Below are 23,508 nucleotides of genomic sequence, written 5' to 3'. Positions count from 1 at the left end.
GGAACCCTTATAACCAAATCCTTTCTCTCCATTGCTTAGCATGAAAGTTCTTGCTGTCTTTCAAAACTTGTCTGCAAACAGCTCGAAGGAAATGTGGCCCAAGGGCTCATCCTCATGGTGATATTGAAGAACATAGTGGGGTGGACTGTGTCTAGTGGCAGGGGGGCTCCAGGGTTGGCAGTGTCTGCAAAGTGGGCTAGTCCACATTCTTTTTTTTTTTTTTTTGAGACGGAGTCTTGCTCTGTTGCCCAGGCTGGAGTGCAGTGGCGCGATCTCGGCTCACTGCAAGCTCCGCCTCCCAGGTTCACGCCATTCTCCTGCCTCAGCCTCCTGAGTAGCTGGGACCACAGGTGCCCGCCACCACATCCGGCTAATTTTTTGTATTTTTAGTAGAGACGGGGTTTCACCGTGTTAGCCAGGATGGTCTCGATCTCCTGACCTTGTGATCTGCCCACCTCAGCCTCCCAAAGTGCTGGGATTACAGGCGTGAGCCACTGTGCCCGGCTAGTCCACATTCTTAAAAAAAATCTCTACTTGCATGTCCATTGCCAGCACAAGTTCAAGATGTCCAAATTGGACTTTTTTTTTTTTTTTTTTTTTTTTTTTAAGAATTGCCTTTTCTTAAGCACAAAGAAAGGAAACCAGAAACAAAACGTATTATGGCAAAAAAAGAAAAATAAATTGTTAGGGTCAAAACCCACTTTGCTGGCTGAGTGCGGTGGCTCACGCCTGTAATCCCAGCACTTTGGAAGGCTGAGGTGGGCGGATCACTTGAGGTCAGGAGTTTGAGACCAGCCTGGTCAACATGGTGAAACCTTGTCTCTACCAAAAAAAGAAAAAAAATACAAATATTCACCAGACATGGTGGCACATGCTTGTAATCCCAGCTACTTGGGAGGCTGAGGTGGGAGGATTGCTTGAACCCGAGAGTCAGAGGTTGCAGCGAGCTGAGATCACACCACTTCACTTCAGCCTGGGCCACAGAGTGAGACTCCATCTCAAGACAAACAAAAACCCCACCACTTTGTAGTGGGCAAAAGAAAACGAAGGGAACACCTTTTCTTCCACAAGTTACCACTCTAAACCTTAGACACCTCTTCCTCCTCTCTCGTTCAGTTGGTCTCCGTATCGTTTATTGCCGTTTCCTTACCTCTTTATTTGTTCTTATCCCATTGTCTTTGTACTGGCTTATTTTAACTACCTATTTGTCTTGCCTTTGTTATCTGAATAGTGTCTTTTTTGACCGTTTTTCCTCCAGGCTAGCTCCTTTCCAAATTGCTACGCAGTTGATTTTCTAAAATAAGAAATGAAATTATTTCTTTTCTTTTCAGCCTAAAAGCCTCTCGATAACACTTATGCAAAAGTTCAAAGCCCTTAGCTCAGCCCAGGAAGCCTTTTATTATTTATCTGTAAGACTTACATCTTTCTGCTGCTTCTTATGCACATTCTACCCTAAACAAAACAGAATTCTTGTGCCATGACTTTTAGGCTTATCAGTTTTTAAAAAATGCACGTGCATACTCCTGCCTGCAGTGTACGTACCATTTCTCTTTCACCAAACCTGGTTAATTTCTGCTCATTCTTCTTTAAAGATTCAGCAAATGTCACTACCTCTGGGAAGACTTCACTGCCCTGCTTCTAAATCATTCTGTTCTGATTCAGAACCCCCTCTTATCTTTATATATGACTTTGTATACTCCTGGGGTACACTGATTGTGCTGTGTGGGAATTTGCATGCCTTCCCTCTCCCATCAGCCTCTAGGCTCTAAAGCCTTGGTCCTGTCTGTATTCTTATGTCTTCTTGTGTCTTGCTTGGCTGTGATCCACAGGAGGCACTCGAGAATGTCGAGTGTATAAATTGTGCTGGAGTGTAGGTGAGTCAGACGTTCCCGCTTGCATATTGACTCCAGTTTGGGCTATGAGAGCTGAAGTTTCCTCTAAGGGTCTGTCTGTCATTTTGAGAGAGGGTTGTTTTGTTTTGATTACTTCTGTCTTAATAGCTTTACTTTATCAGTGCGGTTATCTGATTTAGGTTTCTGTGCTGATCCCTCTCTTGGAGAATGGAGATCTCTTGATTCCTGGCCAAGGGGACTGTCTGAAAGTGGCACCTGGATTTCAGTTTTTTGCAACCAGGAGGTATGTACTAGTAACCTTTCTGTTTTCACTCTGGAGCCACTTACTCATAAGTCTGCATGCTGAGCCAGAAGTCTGCTGAGCCAGAAGTCCTGTAATAGAGTTCTTTGGGTCTACTTCGAGCAAGGTTAGTTGGAAGTGGTAACAGGTCTAACCTTCTCATTCCTGATTATTTTTAATGAAGATAATTTGTAAACTAAGAGGTTCCCCCCCGCCACTTAAAAATAAGTAACCATTTTAAAACACTTCACCTTATTTCATGTTTTAAAAAATAATCAGAGGTGAGGTTATTGTCAGATAGCCCAGGTTTTGAGTCCTGACACTGGTACTAAGTACCTATGTATACCTTGTCTGGTTATGATGGGGTTAATAATGCCATCTTCAAATGGTGACTGTAAAGAATAAGTGAAATGACTCCTACTAAAGACCTGTCACATTAAATGCCCAGTTAATGGCTAGCCATGATGGTGATAATAATAGGTAGATTTCAGGCAATTGAAAAATTAATTGGCTATAAGCATGAACAAAGGCAAGAAAACCGAGCATGCTTAGTATATATTCCTGCCTACATTTTAAAATTACCTTAAGGCAGTAGTTTATTTCTTACTGCTAGTCTCTACCTGCACAGCTTCTTCAATGTCTTTTTTTTTTTTTTTTTTTTTTTTTTTGAGACGGAGTCTCACTCTGTCACCCAGGCTGGAGTGCAGTGGCGCGATCTCAGCTCACTGCAAGCTCCGCCTCCCGGGTTCACGCCATTCTCCCGCCTCAGCCTCCGAGTAGCTGGGACTACAGGCACCCGCCACCGCGCCCGGCTAGTTTTTTGTATTTTTAGTAGAGACAGGGTTTCACCATGTTAGCCAGGATGGTCTCGATCTCCTGACCTCGTGATCCACCCGCCTCGGCCTCCCAAAGTGCTGGGATTACAGGCTTGAGCCACCGCGCCCAGCCTCTTCAATGTCTTTAAATGCCCATGAGTGAAACTAACATCATTCTATAGTTAATTGATTATATTAGTGTTTACCTCAGTTAAACATTCACTTCTATATGGAGTGTGGAGCTAACCCGATATTACTCAAGGAATACTTTCCTAGACCCAATTACTCTTTTTTTTTCTTGAAATGGGGTCTCACTGTGTTGCCCAAGCTGTTCTTGAACTTCAATGCTCAGGTAGTCTTCCCAGCACAGCCTCACAAGTAGCTGAAACTACAGGCACATGCCTCTGTGCCCAGCTAACCCTGTTACTTTTTTTTTTTTTTTGAGATGGAGTCTTGTTCTGTCGCCCAGGCTGGAGTGCAGTGGTGTGATCTTGGCTCATTGCAACCTCTGCCTCCTGGGTTCAAGCAATTCTACCTCAGCCTCCCAAGTAGTTCGGATTACAGGCACCTGCCACCACACCCGGCTCATTTTTGTATTTTTAGTAGAAATGGGGTTTCACCATGTTGACCATGCTGGTCTCGATCTCCTGACTTCATGATCTGCTGCCTTGGCCTCCCAAAGTGCTGGGATTACAGGCGTGAGCCACCGTGCCCGGCCCAATCCTGTTACCTTTGTTTTAAACATTTATTTCATTTTTAGAGACAGTGTTTTGCTTTGTACCCAGGCTGGAATGCAGTGGCTTAATCATATCTTACTGTAACCACAAACTCCTGGGCTCAAGTGATCCTCCTGCCTCAGCTCTTGAGTAGCTAGGACTACAGGTGTGCACCACCATGCCTGGCTAAAAACTTTTTTTTTTTTTTTTTTTAAGAGATGGGATCTTGCTGCATTTCCCAGACTGGTGTTGAACTCCTGGACTCAAGCAGTCCTTCCACTGTGGCCTTCTAAGTGTTGTTTTTTTTTTTTTTATTTTTTTTTTATTTTATTTTTTTTTTGAGACGGAGTCTCACGCTGTTGCCCAGGCTGGAGTGCAGTGGCGCGATCTCGGCTCACTGCAAGCTCCGCCTCCCGGGTTCCCGCCATTCTCCTGCCTCAGCCTCCTGAGTAGCTGGGACTCCAGGCGCCTGCCACCGCGCCCGGCTAATTTTTTGTATTTTTAGTAGAGACGGGGTTTCACTGTGGTCTCGATCTCCTGACCTTGTGATCCGCCCGCCTCGGCCTCCCAAAGTGCTGGGATTACAGGCTTGAGCCACCGCGCCCGGCCCTAAGTGTTGTTATGACAGGCATGAGCCACTGTACCTGGCACTGTTAGTTTTGATAGACCTTGATTTTTAATTTTATTTAATTAATTTTTTTCGAGACCGAGTCTCATTCTGTCGCCCAGGCTGTAGTGTAGTGGCATGATTTGGCTTACTGCAACCTCTGCCTCCCGGATTCAAGTGATTCTTGTGCCTTAGTCTCCCAGGTAGCTGGGACTACAGGCGCACGCCACGATGCCTAATTGTTGTGTTTCTAGTAGAGGTGGGGTTTTTGCCGTGTCGCCCAGGCTGGTCTCAAACTTCTGGCCTCAAGCAATCCATCTGCCTCAGCCTCTGAAAGTGCTGGAATTACAGGTGTGAGCCACCACGCCCATCTTATTTTATGGTTTTGGTTTTTTTTTTTTTTTTTTTTTTTTTTTTTTAGACATGATGCCTTAATTTGTTGTCCAGGCTGGTCTCGAACTCCTGGGCTCAAGCGATCTTCTTGCTTTGACCTCCCAAAGTTCTGGAACTGCTGACATGAGCCACTGAGCTTGGCTGACCTTAATTTTATTTATAGAGACAGTGAAGTTCTTCCTTTGTAGATTCAAACACTTCCCAGAAAGACCTGGGACATCGTGGAAAGATGTTAGACAAACTTTTGATCTGATAAACTTGAATTCAATTTTCAGTTCTGCCATTTTCAGTTACAGCTGAGTGTATAAGGGCCATTCTTTCCTTCTCTTCCATTTATGTCAGAAGAAAAGAATGGCATCTTCCTCTCAGGACAGTTGTGAGAACTAAGTGGCTTATGCATAAGCATGTACCTCCCCAGAGTGTATGTTTAATGTATATTCCTTCTCTACTTCTTTCTCTTCTGGAAATTTTTAATGGTTTTAAGTACTGTAGCTTCTGGTAACAAGTAGTGAACTTAATGTTAATGCTATGAGCCTTAGATTATGCTTTCTCTTTTCTGAAGGTATTTATGTCTTAAGGAAGAGGAACCTGTCATTGAAATAAAAACATTTACCTTGTAGAATTATTTGCAGTGATTTGAAAATACTTGATTAAAGCACTATCACTGCTTCTTAGGAGAAGAGCCAAACATGGGTTAACTATCAGCCTTTCATTTGTCATCTGCCGTGTAAGCCCAACAGTGTAGTATCTGGAAACAGAAGGGATTATGAATTTTTTTCCTATGTGAGACAGTGTACGGCAAGTAATATGCAGAGGTACAATTCAGGATTAAAATTTGGAATTTTGTGTGACTGTGTTTTTTATTTTGAAACATAGACTCTTGAGCTGTGGAGGAAATTGGTATCGACCGCTAAACAGTCATGCTACTTTGCTAGACAAATATTGGACCAAAATTCACCTGGATAACCTGGATAAGCGAGAACTGAATGAGGTATGTGGGTCTTACAAAGTATCAATGCTGGCCGGGCACGGTGGCTCCCTCCTGTAATCCCAGCACTTTGGGAGGCCGAGGCGGGCAGATCACAAGGTCAGGAGATAGAGATCATCCTGGCTAACACAGTGAAACCCCTTCTGTACTAAAAATACAAAAAATTAGCCGAGTGTGGTGGCGGGCACCTGTAGTCCCAGCTATTGGGGAGGCTGAGGCAGGAGAATGGCGTGAACCCAGGAGGCAGAGCTTGCAGTGAGCCGAGATAGCGCCACTACATGCCAGCCTGGGCTACAGAGTGAGACTCCATCTCAACAACAAAAAAAAATCAATGCTTTTCTTTTTTACGTGAAAAGTTCCAAACTTGCATGAAACAGGAAATAGTATAATAAACCGCCTTAGAAGATGTCAGTGGTTTTCTTTTTTACATGAAAAGTTCCAAACTTGCATGAAATAGGAAATAGTGTAATAAACCACCAGAATACTCATCAACCTAAATTTTACAGTCTGTGTGCTAGTATTTTACTGTATTTGCTTCATCTATTATGTTTTCTGTGCTAATATATTTGAAAGCAAACTCCCAGCATACATCTCTAAAAATTTAATGGCATTTTTATATATAACCAAAATAACATTATTATACACAATAAAATGAACAGTAATTCCTCAGTATCATTGAATTCTTAGATTATATTCAGATTTTCCTAGTTGTCTCCACAGGATCATTTTACTAAGTTGATTTGAGGTCATATCTTTCACACTTAACTTAATGGACATTTTGATCTAGGAATTAATGAGAATTGAGGTAAATCACTTTATAGGTTTTCTACATTGATTCCGTTTCTAGTATTGTAGTTATCCTAGATCAGTAAGAAGTATGCTACACTTGACTGTGCTCATGCCCTACTTCCCTTGTATGTCTCACTTGGAAGATTTCCCTTCCTTAATGCTTTATCTAGGAGAGTGGCAGACAAAGCATTGTCAGTGGTCATGCAGACATGGAAGAGATGCTTTTCCCTTTCTTGATGTAGGTATATAGGTAAATATGTGTTACCAAACACACTTCTTTTTTTTTTTTTTGAATACTGAGTTTCGCTCTTGTTGCCAAGGCTGGAGTGCAGTGGCGTGACCTTGGCTCACTGCAACCTCCGCCTCCTGGGTTCAGGCAATTCTCATGCCTCAGCCTCCCAAGTAGCTGGGATTACAGGTGCCCACCACACCCTTGGCTATTTTCTTTTGTATTTTTAGTAGAGACGGGGTTTCACCATGCTGGCCAGGCTGGTCTCAAACACCTGACCTCAGGTGACCTGCCTGCCTCAGCCTCCTAAAGTGTTGGCATTATAGGTGTGAGCCACTGTGCCTGGCCACAAACTTCAAATATTTTCCTACCTTTTCTTTTTTCTTTTTTTTTTTGAGACAGTCTTTCTCTGTCTCCCAGAACAGTGCTCTGTGGCATGATCTTGGCTTGCTGCAACCTCCACCTCCCAGATTCAAGTGATTCTCCTGCCTCAGCCTCCCAAGTAGCTGGGGCTACAGGCGTGTGCCGCTACTGGGGGAACCACCCCCAATATTTCAACATAGGTTCTTTCTATTTTCCATAAGGGTCGGCCAACTCAGCAATAAAGAGAAAGAGTACAAAGAGAGGAATTTTACAGCTTGGGCACCAGGGGTGGCATCATATATCTGTAGGACCGTGATGCCCACCTGAGCCTTAAACCAGCAAGTTTTTTATTAAGGGTTTCAAAAGGGTAGGGGGTGTAAGAACAGGGAGTAGGTACAAAGATCACATGCATCAAAGGGTAAAAAGCAGAACTACTAATAAGGGTCCAACAAAGATCACAAGGCAAAGGGCAAAAGCAGAACTACTGATAAGGGTCTATGTTCAGCAGTGCATGTGTTGTCTTGATAAACATCTTAACAGAAAACAGGGTTCAAGAGCAGAGAACCAGTCCGACCACAAATTTACCAGGGAGGAGTTTTTTCCCCACCCTAGTAAGCCTGAGGATACTGCAGGAGACCAGGGTATATCTCAACCCTTATCTCAACTACATAGGACAGACACTCCCAGAGCTGTTTATAGACCTCCCCCAAGGAATGCATTCCTTTCCCAGGGTATTAATATTAATATTCCTTTCTAGGAAAAGAATTTAGTGATATCTTCCCTACTTGCACGTCCATTTATAGGCTCTCTGCAAGGAGAAAAATATGGCTCTTTTTGCCCGACCCCACAGGCAGTCACACCTTATGGTTGTCTATCCTTGTTCCCTAAAAATCGCTGTTATTCTGTTCTTTTTCAAGGTGCACTGATTTCATATTGTTCAAACACACATTTTACAATCAATTTGTAAAGTTAACACAATTATGACAGTGGTCCTGAGGTGATGTACATCCTCAGCTTACGAAGATAACAGGATTAACAGATTAAAGATAGGCATAAGAAATTATAAAAGTATTATTTGGGAACTGATAAATGTCCATGAAATCTTCACAATTTATGTTCCTCTGCCGTGGCTCCAGCCAGTCCCTCCGTTCAGGGTCCCTGACTTCCCGCAACATGCTGCCACGCCCAGCTAATTTTTGTATTTTTAGTAGAGACAGGGTTTCACCATGTTGATCGGGATGGTCTTGATCTCTTGACCTCGTGATCCACTGACCTCGGCCTCCTAAAGTGCTGGGATTACAGGCATGAGCCCCCACACCCAGCTTAACTGATTTTATATCTTACTATTTTTTTGAGAGAAGGTCTTACTCTATCACCCAGGCTAGAGTGCAGTGATGCACTGCAGTGGTGCTGAGCTCACTGCAGCCTCAACCTCTCAGGCTTAGGTGATCTTCCCACCTCAGCCTGCCAAGTAGCTGGGACTGACTACAGGTGTGTGCCACCCCACCCAGCAAATTTTTTGTAGAGACGGGTTTTCACCATGTTGCCCAGGCTTATCTCAACTCTTGGACTCAGGCAATCTGCCCACATCAGCCTCCTGAAGTGCTGGGATTACAGGTGTGATCCACTGTACCCTGCTCCTTTTACATGCTTTTCATTGAGAAATTACGTAATGAACCTTACCAGAGCTGTGTTTGAAATTAAATAGTAATTTAAGAATTCTTTAATGAATAAATTCCTTGGAGTTGGTTGCATATATTTTGGTTACTTGGAAAACCTTTTAACATGACTTCTACTCCTGAAACTGTGTTATGGATGGTGAGATTGCCAGATAACTGAGTTCTGGGTAGGAAGAAAATCATGATGTTTGAGTGAGGTAGATGGATGGGAGCGGGAGTGGGTAAGGGGAAGTTCTTATTTTTGGTAAAGTTGACACATTTTTTTCATTCATTCATTCATTCATTCATTCATTTGAGATGGAATCTCGCTCTGTTACACAGGCTGGAGTGCAGTGGCGCGATCTTGGCTCACTGCAAGCTCTGCCTCCCGGGTTCACGCCATTCTCCTGCTTCAGCCTCCTAAGTAGCTGGGTGCCTGCCACCATGCCCGGCTAATTTTTTGTGTTTTTTTGTATTTTCAGTAGAGACGGGGTTTCACCATGTTAGCCAGGATGGTCTAGATCTCCTGACCTTGTGATCTGCCTGCCTTGGCCTCCCAAAGTGCTGGGATTACAGGCGTGAGCTACCGTGCCCGGCCTATTTTTATTTTTTATTCATTTACTTTTTCTGAGACAGGGTCTTACTCTGTCACCTAGGCATGATCGCTGCTCACTGTAGCTTTGACCTCCCAGTCTCAGATGATCCTCCCTACTCAGCCTCCTGAGTACCTGGGACTACAGGCACACGCTACCATGCCCAGCTAACGTTTGTATTTTTTGTAGAGACGAGGTTTCACCATGTTGCCCAGGTTGATCTCAAACTCCCGAATTCAAGCAATTCTTCTGCCTTGGCTTCTCAAAGTGTTGGGATTACAGGTGTGAGCTACCATCCCCAGTGAACAAATTTCATAGAGAAATCCATTTTTTGGCTGACTAGTTTCGGCAGTAGTTTGTGTGCTTTTAAAAATTACCATGCTGGCTGCTAAATTTTCTTTTTTTTTTTTTTTTCCCTCTGACAGGTTCTTCAGAGCAGGTATCCTAGTCTATTGGCAGTGGTTGATCACCTGCTTGACATTTATATCCAACTTACTGGAGAGAAACATCACTCTTGGAGTGATCGTCCTGTTGGATGTGAACAGGCACCTGAAGAAGTTTCAGAAGCCAGAAGAGAAAACAAAAGACCAACCCTTGAGGGAAGAGAATTATCTTTAAGGTACTGGACTAAACAATTTTTTCTTTTCTTTCTTTCTTTTTTTTTTTTTTTTTTTTTTTTATTGTGAGACTAGAGTCCCGCTCTGTCACCCAGGCTAGAGTGCAGTGGCGCAGTCTCGGCTCGCTCCAACCTCTGCCTCCTAGGTTCAAAGTTCTTACCAGCTAGAAGGAAATGGTCAGATTTTGAAATTATAGGTTGCTTCATGGTGTCAGATCCCTTTTTCAGATTTATAATTAACGACTGGGAAGGCTTGATTAGGGTAATGTTTTTAACTTTAAAAAATAACTTTTAAAGACAAACTTGTGAATGGCTCCTAAAATAATTCTTTCACCAAATGCCCTTTTCTGACACTTGGAGTCTTAAATAAGTCTTGGATTTTGCTATCTATGACTTCTGTGCCGTTCTCTCTTCTCAGTGGTTGACTTTCCCTTTGAGAAGTGAGAATTAGAAATGGGCATCTCCTCAGGCTGGGCGTGGTGGCTTATGCCTGTAATCCCAACACTTTGGGAGGCCGAGGTGGGCAGATCACGAGATCAGGAGTTCAAGACCATCCTGGCCAACATGGTGAAACCCCGTCTCTACTAAAAAAAAAAAACAACACAAAAATTAGCTGGGAGCGGTGGCAGACGCCTGTAATCCCAGCTACTCGGGAGGCTGAGGCAGAGAATTGCTCGAACCTGGGCAGAGGTTGCGGTGAGCCGAGATTGCATCACTGCACTCCAGCCTGGGCAACAGAGTAAGACTGTCTCAAAAAAAAAAAAAAAAAAAATCTCCGCATTCTGATCTGATTTGGTTGCTCCCCTCCTTTCCTGCTACCTTGTCTGGCATGGAAGGCAGAGTAATGATTTGATAGGTCACTTCCTGGATTGGGTGACGATTGGGAACTCTTTGTTTTGCTTTTAAATTTTACACACAAATACAAAGAGGGGAAGGATTGGGATCCTTTAATTACTGGTTGCTCAAATACCTTTTATCTAAGCATTGTCAGAAGAAAGAAGAGAGTTGTCAGGTAAGCCCAGACTTAAGTAGGTCAATAAATTCTGATGCCTCTGATGTCTTTGGCCTGTGGTCTTTTCGTTTTTTCTTTTCTTTTTTTTTAAAGGGATCTGCTGAATTGGTGTAATAGGATTGCCCATAGCTTTGACAGTTCATCTTTATCAGCATCATTAAATATTTTTCAAGAGGTAAGATACAGTTTTCCAGTCTTTTTTCTTTTGATTCTGTAAGGCTGTTGACTTCCATTGTTATTTTCTGTCTTTTGATTGCCATCAGACTTTTCTCTTTTTTCCAAGTATGAGTTTTTTTTTTTTTTTTTTTTTTTTTTTTTAATTTTTATTTTTTTGAGACGAAGTCTCGCTCTTGTCCCCCAGGCTGGAGTGCAATGGCACGATCTCGGCTCACTACAACCTCTGCCTCCTGAGTTCCAGCGATTCTCCTGCCTCAGCCTCCCAAGTAGCTGGGATTATAGGCACCTGCCACCACGCCTGGCTGATTTTTGTATTTTTAGTAGAGATGGGGTTTCACCATGTTGGCCAGGCTGGTGTTGAGCTCCTGACCTCAGGTGATCCACCGGCCTCGGCCTCCCAAAGTGCTGGGATTACAGGTGTGAGCCACTGTGCCTGGCCTGGTTTGTTATTCTTAGCTAGTTAAAACTCAACTAAAGTGGCATTAAAGCTAATTGAATGTAATACATGTTTTATGGTTTTTGAAACAAATTATTATTAATTTCAAAAGAAGTATAGTTTGGGCCGGGCGCGGTGGCTCAAGCCTGTAATCCCAGCACTTTGGGAGGCCGAGACGGGCGGATCACGAGGTCAGGAGATCGAGACCATCCTGGCTAACACGGTGAAACCCCATCTCTACTAAAAAATACAAAAAAACTAGCCGGGCGAGGTGGCGGGCGCCTGTAGTCCCAGCTACTCGGGAGACTGAGGCAGGAGAATGGCGTGAACCCGGGAGGCGGAGCTTGCAGTGAGCTGAGATCCGGCCACTGCACTCCAGCCTGGGCGACAGAGCGAGACTCCGTCTCAAAAAAAAAAAAAAAAAAAAAAAAAAAAAAAGAAGTATAGTTTGATATAGAGTAAAACAGATAGTGAAATTAAAGTAAAATGAAAGAAACTCCCAGGTAATAATAAAGCAATATTTGTTCCTATATGTAATTCTTAGTCTGTCTGATAAATTTGTATCTGTCCAATCCCTCTACTTTTTACTCAGTGGGGCTGCTTGATGTTGCTTGACTGAACCTCTTTTTAAGACACCATAAATCCAGGATGGGTTTCTAATGAGGGTGGTGGACTCTTCTGACTAATGCATCTGGGGTCCATTGTTAGTATCTCTGATGGGAGCATGTATGTGCACAGGACTTAACCATTCTAGTGGATATTATTACAGAAGACCAAATCATAGTGGTAAGGTGGAATAAGAACAAAAGGAGTTGGATGTTCTTTTAGAAGTAACTCTTTTAAACTATAGTATATACGGTAACCAGAATAATTGTTCTCTTCTACTCTAAAATATATTTCTACTGAATTTGAGACCAGCCTTTTCAAATCAGTAGTGTATATTCTTTTGAGAACTGGCAAATTGTTTTTGTCCAGCTCTTTTCCCTGCTTATTCCATCCAGACCAAATACCTTTATCAAATATCAGCTCTACTATAATTTAGGTTACAGTTAATTTAACAACTCCACCTATATTTTCACATTAGACCTAAGTTGTGATTTCGCTAAGGACATTGAGAACTTTTTTTTTCCTCCAAAATATTTATAATCAAATTTGTTCAGAGGGAGATTGCTTTTGGGGACTACTGTTAGCCCTCCGTTTCTGTGAGCTCTGCATCTGCGGAGTCAACCAAACTTGGATCTAAAATATTCCCTTCCTGTCCCTAAGGTGGACAGTAAAAAGTAAATAAATAAATAAATAAATACATAAATAAAATATTTCAGGAAAGAAATGATTGTATTGAACGTGTACAGACTTTTTTCCTTGGGATTATTCCCTGGACAATACAGTGTAATAACTATATAGCATTTGCATTGTATTAGATATTGAAAATAATCTAGAGATTTAAATAAAATAAAGAGGGTGTGAATAGGTTAAATGCAGATTCTATGCCTTTAAATTTTTTTTTTTTTTTTTTTTTTGCTTATTTTTCTACATACTGACACGGGCCCTATGCCTTTTTTTTGTTTGTTTTTTGAGACGGAGTCTCACTCTGTCGCCCAGGCTGGAGTGCAGTGGCGACATCTGGGCTCACTGCAAGCTCCGCCTCCCGGGTTCCTGCCATTCTCCTACCTCAGCCTTCCCAGTAGCTGGGACTACAGGTGCCCACCACCACGCCTGGCTGATTTTTTTTTGTATTTTTAGTAGAGATGGGGTTTCACCGTGTTAGCCAGGATGATGTCAATCTCCTGACCTCGTGATCTGCCCACCTCAACCTCCTAAAGTGCTGGGATTACAGGCGTGAGCCGCCGCGCCTGGTTACCCTATACCATTTTATATAAGCGATTTGAGCATCTTCAGATTTTGGTTTCTGTGAGAGGTCCTGGAACCAATCCCCCAGGAATACGTAGGGACAACTGTATTATAATAGTAAATCCTATATTTTTAATATTGATGTTCATAACTTTAGATTTCTCGGTATAAGTTTTCCTGCTTTTTACTAAATGTTAGGGTTGCCATTATTTGAGTCTTTTGGCGTCTTGTAAACTGACTTCACTTAAAATTACGGCTTTAAAATATATTTTAATTTTGAAAGGACTAGATTCTTCTTGTTAAAAAACAATAGAAAAGATGATGGAAGAAACTTAACTACTAACTCTACCTCTGAGACAAAAGCCATTTGCAGTATTTGGGGCCTATTTTCTCTTTTTTATCAGTTGAGGCAATGCTGTATATTAAGTGTTGTATTCTGAGTATTTCAGCTGTCAGAACAAAAATATAAAATACTTTTAAAAAGGAAGAAAAGAAAATAGATCAGATTGTAAATGCTCAATGGGTTCACCTTGCCCGCTGCCTAGACAGAGAAAATTTATCATGACGGGAATTGCAATAGAGTAATTCACGCAGCACCCACTGTATGGGAGACCAGTTTTATTATTACTCAAAGCAGTCTTCAAGAGAGCTTGATGAATGCTAGGCTAGCCATATAGGAAATGGAGTTGTTACTCAAATCAATCTCCCTGATAACTCAGAAGCTAGGGTTTTTATGGATAATTTGCTGGGCAGGATACTAGGGAATGGGTGCTGTGATTGGTTGGGGATGAACTCATAGGGATGTGGAAAGTGGTCTTGTATACTGAGTCTGCTTCTGGGAGGGGTGACTGAGTCAGGTGGGGTTAGTTGCCAGAATGCAAAAATCTGAAAATCACCTCAAAAGGCCAATTTTAGTTTTTGTGATAGTGGTGTTATCTATAGGAGCAGTTGGGGAAGCCACAAATCTTGTGACCTCTGGCCATATGACTCCTGAGCAGTAAGGGATTATAGAAACTATACCTACATTTTAACAGAATTAAGGTCCCTCCCATAATCCTAATCCTAATCTTGTGGTCTTTCATTGCGAGTATTTGGTCCCTGAGCAAAGAGGGGGTTAGTTTTAGGGAGGGACTATTATCATCCTTGCTTCCAAGTTAAACTATAAACTAAATTCCTACCATGGTTAGCTTGTCCTATGCCTAGGAATGAGTGAAGATGGCCAGCCTGTGAGGCTTAGAAGTAAGATGGAGTCAGCCATGTTAGATTGCTGTAGTAATCTTTGCAAAGATAGTTTCAATTCCACACTCGTGGTGTCCTTTACCTTATTTTATCTCTCATATTTTCTGTAAATAGAAAATACAGAAAATGCTTGATGAATTCAAGTTTAACATTTTTGGGGTACAATCCATTTTTGGTGGTATTTTATGTTTCATTACGTCGGAAGACATAACTGGTTGGCTCACTGGTAGTTGCTAAGATTGAGTACTAGGTTAAGACAATGACCATGAGGTGTTGCACACCTAATGTTTCTCTTACGGTTAGAAAGCAGTCTTTTGATGTTACCTCAGCACTATATGAGTCAGTTCTCCTTGAAACACATACCCAGTGGTCAACACTAATTGCTCTTCTTTGCCCGAAGCTAGGATTTGCAAAGTGGGGTGTTTTGTTGGGTGCTTTTTTTTATTTTGCAAGTATTTCAGTAGTTAATTATTTATATTTGTTCATGTCCTATCTTGCCGTTATGGTCAGGTCCTGAGTCCTGGGTTGGTTCCTTATTTGCACTGCCTTCATTTTTAGAGAAATATTCCTGCTGGATTTTGTGCTTCTCCCTCTCGTGGCCAGGAAAATGATGCTCTGTGATTAACGTATTATTTTAAAAATCAGTCAGCATTTACCATGGTTATTTTGATAGGCTCTAGACTGTTTCACAGCAATGCTTTCTGAGCATACGAGCAAACTGAAAATGGCGGAAGTTATTGGAAGCAAATTGAACATTTCTAGAAAAAAGGTATGTGTGCTGTTTTTTTACTTTCCTGTTGAAAGGAGGCTAGGATTTTTTGCTTGCTTGCTTGCTGGTCTCTAGTCCTTAGTTGGAACAGCTTTTGCAGTGGTGCCTCTTTTGTAAAAGTTGGTGCTTTTATTGCAGCCTCTTGTGGGCATACAACTCCCAAATGACGTGAGTGCAATGGCACGACCTTGGCTCACCACAACCTCCACCTCCTGGGTTCAAGCGATTCTCCTGCCTCAGCCTCCCAAGTAGCTGGGATTACAGGCATGCGCCACCACACCCAGCTAATTTTGTATTTTTAGTAGAGATGGGGTTTCTCCATGATGGTCAGGCTGGTCTGGAACTCGTGACCTCAGGTGATCCAACCAGCCTCTGCCTCCCGAAGTGCTGGGATTACAGGCGTGAGCCACTGTGCCCGGCCATGTTCCACATTCTTAAAGGGAGCTTCCTCATGTCTTGTATCTTCTTCAGTGTTTTAGTGAGCATTTATTTTATTTTGTAGGTAATAGACTCAGGACTGTAACTATGTTTTAGTAATACCTTTGTCTATAACTTAATGCACAGAGTTTTTCCATCTTTTTTATTATTTTCCCTTATTAGAAAAGTTGGCAAGAGACCGAGTGTGGTGGCTCACACCTGTAATCCCAGGACTTTGGGAGGCGGAGGTGGGTGGATCACCTGAGGTTGGGAGTTTGAGACCAGCCTGGCCAACATTGTGAAACCTGTATCTACTAAAAAAATACAATGAATTATCTGGGTGTGGAGGCACATGCCTGTATTCCCAGCTACTCGGGAGGGAGAATCGCTTGAACCCTGAAGGCAGAGGTTGCAGTGAGCCAAGATTGTGCCACTGCACTCCAACCTGGGCGACAGATCCAGACTCCTTCTCCAATGAAAACCAACCAACCAACCAAACAAAAAATGTTGAAGAGTAGTACCAGTGAATACCTGGATACTCACTACTTAGTTTCATTGTTGACATTGTTAATATTTTCCCATTCTTGTTTTATGTCATACGTATTTTGGGAGGAGGGATCCTTTCAGCAGTGGCATTGGTGTCTGGAAAAAATGTCTGGGCTCATCTTGAAGCAGATGTCTGACATTCTCATATGAATGGTGACTCTAAAAGATCTTATGTCAGGAATTTTACAATAATAGAGATTTTTATAAGGCTTCTGAAATAGTTGGGATGGTTTTGACTGGAGGTCATAAAACGTCCTACTGAAAGGGACTTAAATGATACATATATTAATCGTAAGGAAGAATAATGAAAACACCATGAATATTCATTCCACCAATATTCATCATCTTTTGTTGTAGAAGGGCTCACTTTTCCAAGAGCACTTTGCTTCTTTTACTCCTGCCCCAAACCTGAACAAAATCTGTGTTCTTTGGAGAAGAGAAGAATGACTATTGGGTAGACATCCAGGAGCATCTGCCACAGCTCTTTTTGCTTTAGCTATAGTCAGATGTACCATGATTTCCTACATTATGTTAGAAATTTAAAGCAGAGGAGCGCATAGCTAGAGAAAGATTTGTCTGATTTTTTTTTTCTTACCTTTTAGGTGTAGACTTACTGTTCACTTTATCGGATATATCAGTGTGTTCACTCCATGTATAGGTAGGGCTTATCTGAAAAGTACCATTTTAGGGAATGATAAATGTTTTGAAAACACAGTATTAGAAGTTTGGAAAATGAAAAAAGAAATTTCTTTATGAAAAGCCAACTCAACTGTCTGGGAAGTAGAGAATGATTCTTTGTAGACTGCTAATTTGAGGGCCAAAATAAGCCTTTGGATGAGGAAATACTCAAAAAGCGTGTGGATTTTTACTCAGGTACAATCTTATCTCCCACAGGCTGAATTCTTTTGTCAACTTTATAAACCAGAAATTGTGATCAATGAGCTAGATTTGCAAGTGGGTCGAGTGCGGCTTCTACGGAAACAAAGTGAGGCTGTTCACATGCAGAGGTAAGTAGGGCTCTAAACTAAGCTGCCAACTGTGAGGTTTCCAGAAACTTGATAGAAGGTCTGGCTCAGCCTCTTCTCTTTGTGCAAAACACATGTCTGAACTGTGATATCTGTAGTACACTATAAGGAAGAAGCAGTGTTTTCCCAAAGTATGTTCTGTGAAATTACATATTAATAGGTGAAAGAGGCAATGAAAGTCATTAAAGACTTGGCACTACCAAAGATGAATTATTGATTTTATTCACTGCAGTGTATTTAGTGAAGTAAGCCTCAGTTGGAAGTCAGGCTTATGTCTAACATCAGTCTTTAAATTCCTGGAAGGCTGGGGTTATATAAGATTCTGAGATCGAGGTAACTTTAAATACTTATTACATGTCTGACTGTGTACTAAGTGCTTTACATATTTTCTCATGTAGTGGTTGTAATAATCCTGTGAATTAATATATTAGTGTCCTAGGGCTGCCATAACAAATTACCATAAACTTGGTGGTTTTAAACAATAGACATTATTCTTTCGCAGTCCTGGAGGCTGGAAGTGTAAAATCAAGGTTTCGATGGGGCCATGCTCCTCCCCTCTGAAGGCTCTAGGGCAGAATGCTTTCTTGCCTCTTCCTGATTTCTTTCTTTCTTTTCTTTTTTTGTTTTTGAGACAGAGTCTCACTGGGTTGCCCAGGCTGGAGTACAGCGGTACATGTTGGTTCACAGCAACCTGTGGCTCCCTGGTTCAAGTGATTCTCGTGCCTCAGCCTCCCGAATAGCTGGGATTACAGGCATGTGCCACCACGCCCAGCTAATTTTTGTATTTTTAGTAGAGACGGGGTTTCACCATCTTGGCCAGGTTGGTCTTCGACTCCTGACCTCAGGTGATCCACCTGCCTTGACCTCCCAAAGTGCTGGGATTACAGGCCTGAGCCACAGTGCTTGTCCTCTTCCTGGTTTCTTTGGCTCCCAGCAGTCCTTGGTGTTCCTTGGCTTGTATTTGTATCACTGTTAAGTTCTGTCTCTCTTATCACGTGGCCCTTCTTCCCTGTGTGTGTATTTTTTTTCTTTTCTTTTTTTTGAGATGGAGTCTTGCTCTGTCGCCCAGGCTGGAGTGCAATGGCGCGATCTCAGCTCACTACAACCTCCACCTCCAGGGTTCAAGTGATTCTCCTGCCTCAACCTCCTGAGTAGCTGGGACTGCAGGTGTCCGCCACCACGCCCGGCTAATTTTTGTATTTTTAGTAGAAATGAGGTTTCACCATATTGGCCAGGCTGGTCTTGAACTCCTGACCTTGTGATCTGCCCGCCTCGGCCTCCCAAAGTGCTGGGATTACAGGCGTGAGCCACTGCGCCCTGCCTTGTGTGTTTATTTCTGTGTCACCAAATCTTCCTTTTATAAGGACACCAGTCATTGGATTTAAGACCCACCCTAATGCAATATGACCTTATCGTAATTTGATTAAATTTCTTCAAAGACCCGATTTTGAAATAAGGTCACATTCATAGGATCTGGGTAGGCATGAATTTGGGGAAGATTATTAACCTATTACAACTCGGTACTGTTGTTACCCACATCTTACAGGTGAGGAAACTGAGGCTAAGACACATTAAGTAATTTGTCCAAGATGAGCTAACTGGTACAGATAGTCTTGTCTTATTGATCTTTTTAATCTTCAGAGCCTAGCGTGGTATCAGATGTGTGAGTATTCGGTGTTTGCAGAAAAACTAAATTCTGTAATTTTTGTATGTTGTAAGACTATCTGGTATAACTTGAAGACAATTACTCTGAGCTGTTTTCTCATCCTTGTTTGTTGAACCTGGAATATCTGGTTTCCCAGAGCAAAACTGGGAGAAGCTTGCAGCGTGGTTTTTAAACTCTTTTTTCTCCTTTCCAGGGAGAAGTTCACTTTTGCTGCTACACGGCCGTCCTCTGTTCTCATTGAGCAGCTTGCAGTGTGTGTCAGCAAAGGGGAGCCTGTGTTGCTGGTGGGAGAGACCGGAACTGGCAAAACTTCTACTGTCCAATACTTGGCTCACATTACAGGTAATCCCTAGAGGAAATACATCTGCCCCCAGACATTTCACACTGACTACTTTTTTTCCTTTTTTAAAAATATGAAATCCAAAGACCACAGAGTTTAAAAAGTGCCAGCACCTCACATGTAATCTCTTTGCCTGGAACTAACTACTTTAAATAGATTATTATTAAATTATTTCTAATCTCTGCCTATGCAAATACATATATGAATAGATTTTGTTTTATTTCAAAACAGATATGGGATTATATTCTACATGTTGCATTATACCTCATTTTTAAAAAATTTTTATTCTTTTTGAGACAGAGTCGCACTGTTGCTTAGGCTGGAATGCAGTGGCGAGCTCACAGGTCACTGCACCCTTGACCTCCCAGGCTCAAGTGATCTTCCTACCTCAGCCTCCCAGATAGCTGAGACTACAGGCCTGTGCCACCGCATCTGGCTAACTTTTAAAGTTTCTTGTAGAAACGAGGTCTCGCTGTGTTGCCCAGGTTGGTCTCCAACTTTTGGGCTGTCATGATTCAGAGCAAATGCACATTTGAAAATTTACCTTATTGCTGGGCGCAGTGGCTCATGCCTGTAATGCTAGCATTTTGGGAGCCTGAGGTGGGAGGATTGCTTGAACCCAGGAGTCAAGACCAGCCTGGCAACATCATGAGACCATGCCTCTACAAAAAAAATAAAAATATTGGCCAAGTGTGGTGGTATATGCCGGTAGTCCCAGGTGCTTGAGAGGCTGAGACAGAAGGATCACTTGAGCCCAGGAAGTTGAGGCTGCAGTGAGCCATGATTGGGCCACTGCACTGTAGCCTGGTTGACAGAACAAGAGTCTGTCTCAAAAAATAAAGCCCCATGCCATATTCCCACAGCCTTAAGGAGCACACTGGATATTATCGGTCTTTAAATTTTTGGAATAACACTTTTGCACTTTCTTTATAAAAGGCCACCGTTTGAGAGTTGTCAATATGAATCAGCAAAGTGATACTGCAGACTTGCTTGGAGGGTAAGTGTGGCTTAAAATGTTTTTCTTATTTTTGTGTTTATTACTTGAGGTAAGAAATACTGTTTCCTTAGTGTTACAACGACAGGTTATAGGGTGCTCTGTGCAATAGAAAAAGTTTCCTCAGATAAGGCTTTATTGGAGCTTTTGGCAGGGTACCAGGGAGGTAGCACGAAAGAGAGAATTCTATGGCTGGCCCAACTAAGACAGTCAGGAAAGTAATTTTAAGGGGCAAAAGTGGGAACGAAGTGATATTTAAGCATGTAGAGGCAGGGAACTTCTGGTACTTGAACAGTTTGATAACATATTTCTTCATGTGTCCCATGTCTCATTAGCATGGGTGTGATTTTTAGCATAGCAATGAAGCTAAGGCGAAGGATCAGTCATTCTTCTGGTCTTGTGTGTGTGCAGGAAAAAGGGTAAACTCCCTTGAGTAAGACTTAAGGTGTGAGTTGCCTATTTTAGTTTCCTCAGGGTCCCACCATCAGTGTGTGTGGTGCTTTGAGTAAGATTTATGGTGGGACATTGCTCATCTTAGTCTCTCTAAGACACCTTGAGCAAGATTGCACCTTACCCCCCAACCACAGCAAGGTACTTATTTGAATTTATTGAGGAGCTCATGGGTGTGTAGATGTTTCTCTTCATTTTAACGAACACTTGAGGCCCTTGTTCTCAAAGGTCATATGCTGGAAGAAGGAGAAAAAGCAGGCAAGTATATAATCAATTAATGTTTGTCTATATAGTACAGTTGATCTAAAGTGTAAGTTCTGGGCCAGGTGTAGTGGCTCACACCTGTAATCCCAGCACTTTGGGAGGCCTAGATGGATGAATCACTTGAGGTCAGGAGTTCGAGACCAGCCTGGCAGACATGGTGAAATGTCTGCCAAAAAATACGAAAATTAGTAGGGCTTGGTGGTGTGCGCCTGTAGTCCCAGCTAGTAGGGAGGCTGAGGTGGGAGAATTGGTGAATCCGGGAGGCAGAGGCTGGAGTTGGCCAAGATTGTGCCACTGCGCTCCAGCCTTTCTACCTTGGTTTTATTTTACTTATATTTGGTTGGTTGTTTGAGGAACTTGGCAATCTGTTCTTATTAATATATGTGATTTTTCATTTAAGCAGACATGTCTATACTGCTGTATATATTTATCTTTATTCTTTTTTTTTTTTGAGACGGAGTCTTGCTCTGTCACCAGGCTGGAGTGCAGTGGCGCGATCTCTGCTCACTGCAACGTCCGGCTCCCGGGTTCAAGTGATTGTTCTGCCTCAGTCTCCTGAGTAGCTGGGACTATAGGCGCACACCACAATGGCCAGCTAATTTTTGTATTTTTAGTAGAGACGGGGTTTTTGCCATGTTGACCAGGATGGTCTCGATCTCTCGTGATCCACCCATCTCGGCCTCCCAAATTGCTGGGATTACAGGTGTGAGCCACCGCACCCGGCCTCTTAATTCTTTTTTTTGTTTTGTGGGAGGCAGGGTCTCGTTCTGTCACCAAGGCTGGAGTGCAGTGGTGTGATCATGGCTTAGCACAGCCTTGAACTCCTGGGTTTAAGCAATCCTTCTGCCTCAACCTACCCAGTAGCTAGGACTACAGGCATGAGCCACCATGCCTGGTCTGTTTCTCTCTATTCTGTATCTATATGTCTTTAGGAATTTCATGCCATTAAATAGTCCTAACATAAATGGCATTGATCTTGTACTAACTGAACACGGACTGGGTCCTTCTCTTCTATCGTGAATTTGTTGTGTTATGTTAGCCATTGCAAGTTGTTTTAAATATAGTGAGTAAACAGAGTACATTTGTGATGCAAATTGATGACACAAAAAGGTGGGACTCAAAATATGATTAACTAGAATTTTGTTTTGGTGCCAACTTGGTGAATAGAATATATCTGTTTTTCCTTGTTAGTAGGTCAGCATCAGTTATTAAAAGAAAATGCAACTTACATTTCAATTTGAAAAGATCACTTGAGCCTGTGAGGTTGAGGCTGCAGTGAACTGTGGTCATGCCATTGTACTTTAGCTGGGATGACAAAGCAAGACCCTGAACAGGATCTTGCTCTGTTGCCTAGGCTGGTCTTGAACTCCTGGCCTCAAGTAGTCCTGCTTCACCCTCCCAAAGTGTTGAAATTACAGACATGAGCCATTGAGCCTTTTCTCAATTTTTGTGTAGTTGGAAATATGCCTTGTTTTCTGTACTCTTACATTACTACAAAGATATATATATTTTTAATTATTATCCTTTAAGTTCTAGGGTACTTGTGCGCAACGTGCAGGTTTGTTACATATGTATACATGTGCCATATTGGTGTGCTGCACCCATTAACTCATCATTTACATTAGGTATATCTCCTAATGCTATCCCTCCCCTCTCCCCCGACCCCATGACAGGCCCTGGTATATGATGTTCCCCTTCCTGTATCCAAGTGTTCTCATTTTTCAGTTCCCACCTGTGAGAGAGAACATGCAATGTTTGGTTTTCTGTCCTTGCAATAGTTTGCTCAGAATGATGGTTTCCAGCTTTATGCATGTCCCTACAAAGGACATGAACTCATCCTTTTTTATGGCTGCATAGTATTCCATGGTGTGTATGTGCCACATTTTCTTAATCCAGTCTATCATTGATGGGCATTTGGGTTGGTTCCAAGTCTTTGCTATTGTGAATAGTGCCGCAATAAACATACGTGTGCGTGTGTCTTTATAGCAGCATGATTTATAATCCTTTGGGTATATACCCAGTAATGGGATGGGTGGCTCAAATGGTATTTCTAGTTCTAGATCCTTGAGGAATCACCATACTGTCTTCCACAATGGTCAAACTAGTTTACAGTCCCACCAACAGTGTAAAAGTGTTCCTGTTTCTCCACATCCTCTCCAGCACTTGTTGTTTCCTGACTTTTTAGTGATCACCATTCTAACTGGTGTGAGATGGTATCTCATTGTGGTTTTACTACAAAGAGATTTAAATAAAATCTTTAGCATATATTATGTTATAGATGAATAGGTGACTCCCTTGTTTAAGAATCATTGTAGAAGATGAGAATACCGAAAAGTTTTTAAAAAGGCAAAGGAATGGAGAACAAAATTCAGCTGTAGGCAAAAAGATGAGATAGGGAAAAGATAAATATTCCTATCCTCAA

At 42.2% G+C, this 23,508-nt stretch overlaps 1 protein-coding gene across 2 annotated transcripts in view; it reads left to right on the top strand.

Moving 5' to 3' along the window:
• The window catches only part of MDN1 (midasin AAA ATPase 1), a 186,687-nt gene that overhangs the window by 35,229 nt on the left and 127,950 nt on the right, over nt 1–23,508 (top strand). For both annotated transcript variants that reach the window (XM_050789524.1, XM_050789523.1), the window contains exons 8-15: nt 2,033–2,136; nt 5,541–5,655; nt 9,710–9,903; nt 11,006–11,087; nt 15,289–15,384; nt 17,242–17,354; nt 19,232–19,380; nt 20,315–20,375. In XM_050789524.1, the coding sequence (XP_050645481.1) occupies nt 2,033–2,136; nt 5,541–5,655; nt 9,710–9,903; nt 11,006–11,087; nt 15,289–15,384; nt 17,242–17,354; nt 19,232–19,380; nt 20,315–20,375 (914 nt within the window). The remainder of the gene's footprint in view (nt 1–2,032; nt 2,137–5,540; nt 5,656–9,709; nt 9,904–11,005; nt 11,088–15,288; nt 15,385–17,241; nt 17,355–19,231; nt 19,381–20,314; nt 20,376–23,508) is intronic.

Source organism: Macaca thibetana, chromosome 4 (assembly GCF_024542745.1).
Source record: "Macaca thibetana thibetana isolate TM-01 chromosome 4, ASM2454274v1, whole genome shotgun sequence".
In the NCBI taxonomy this organism is placed as follows: Eukaryota; Metazoa; Chordata; class Mammalia; order Primates; family Cercopithecidae; genus Macaca; species Macaca thibetana.
This window is presented reverse-complemented; position numbering and strand designations above follow the sequence as displayed.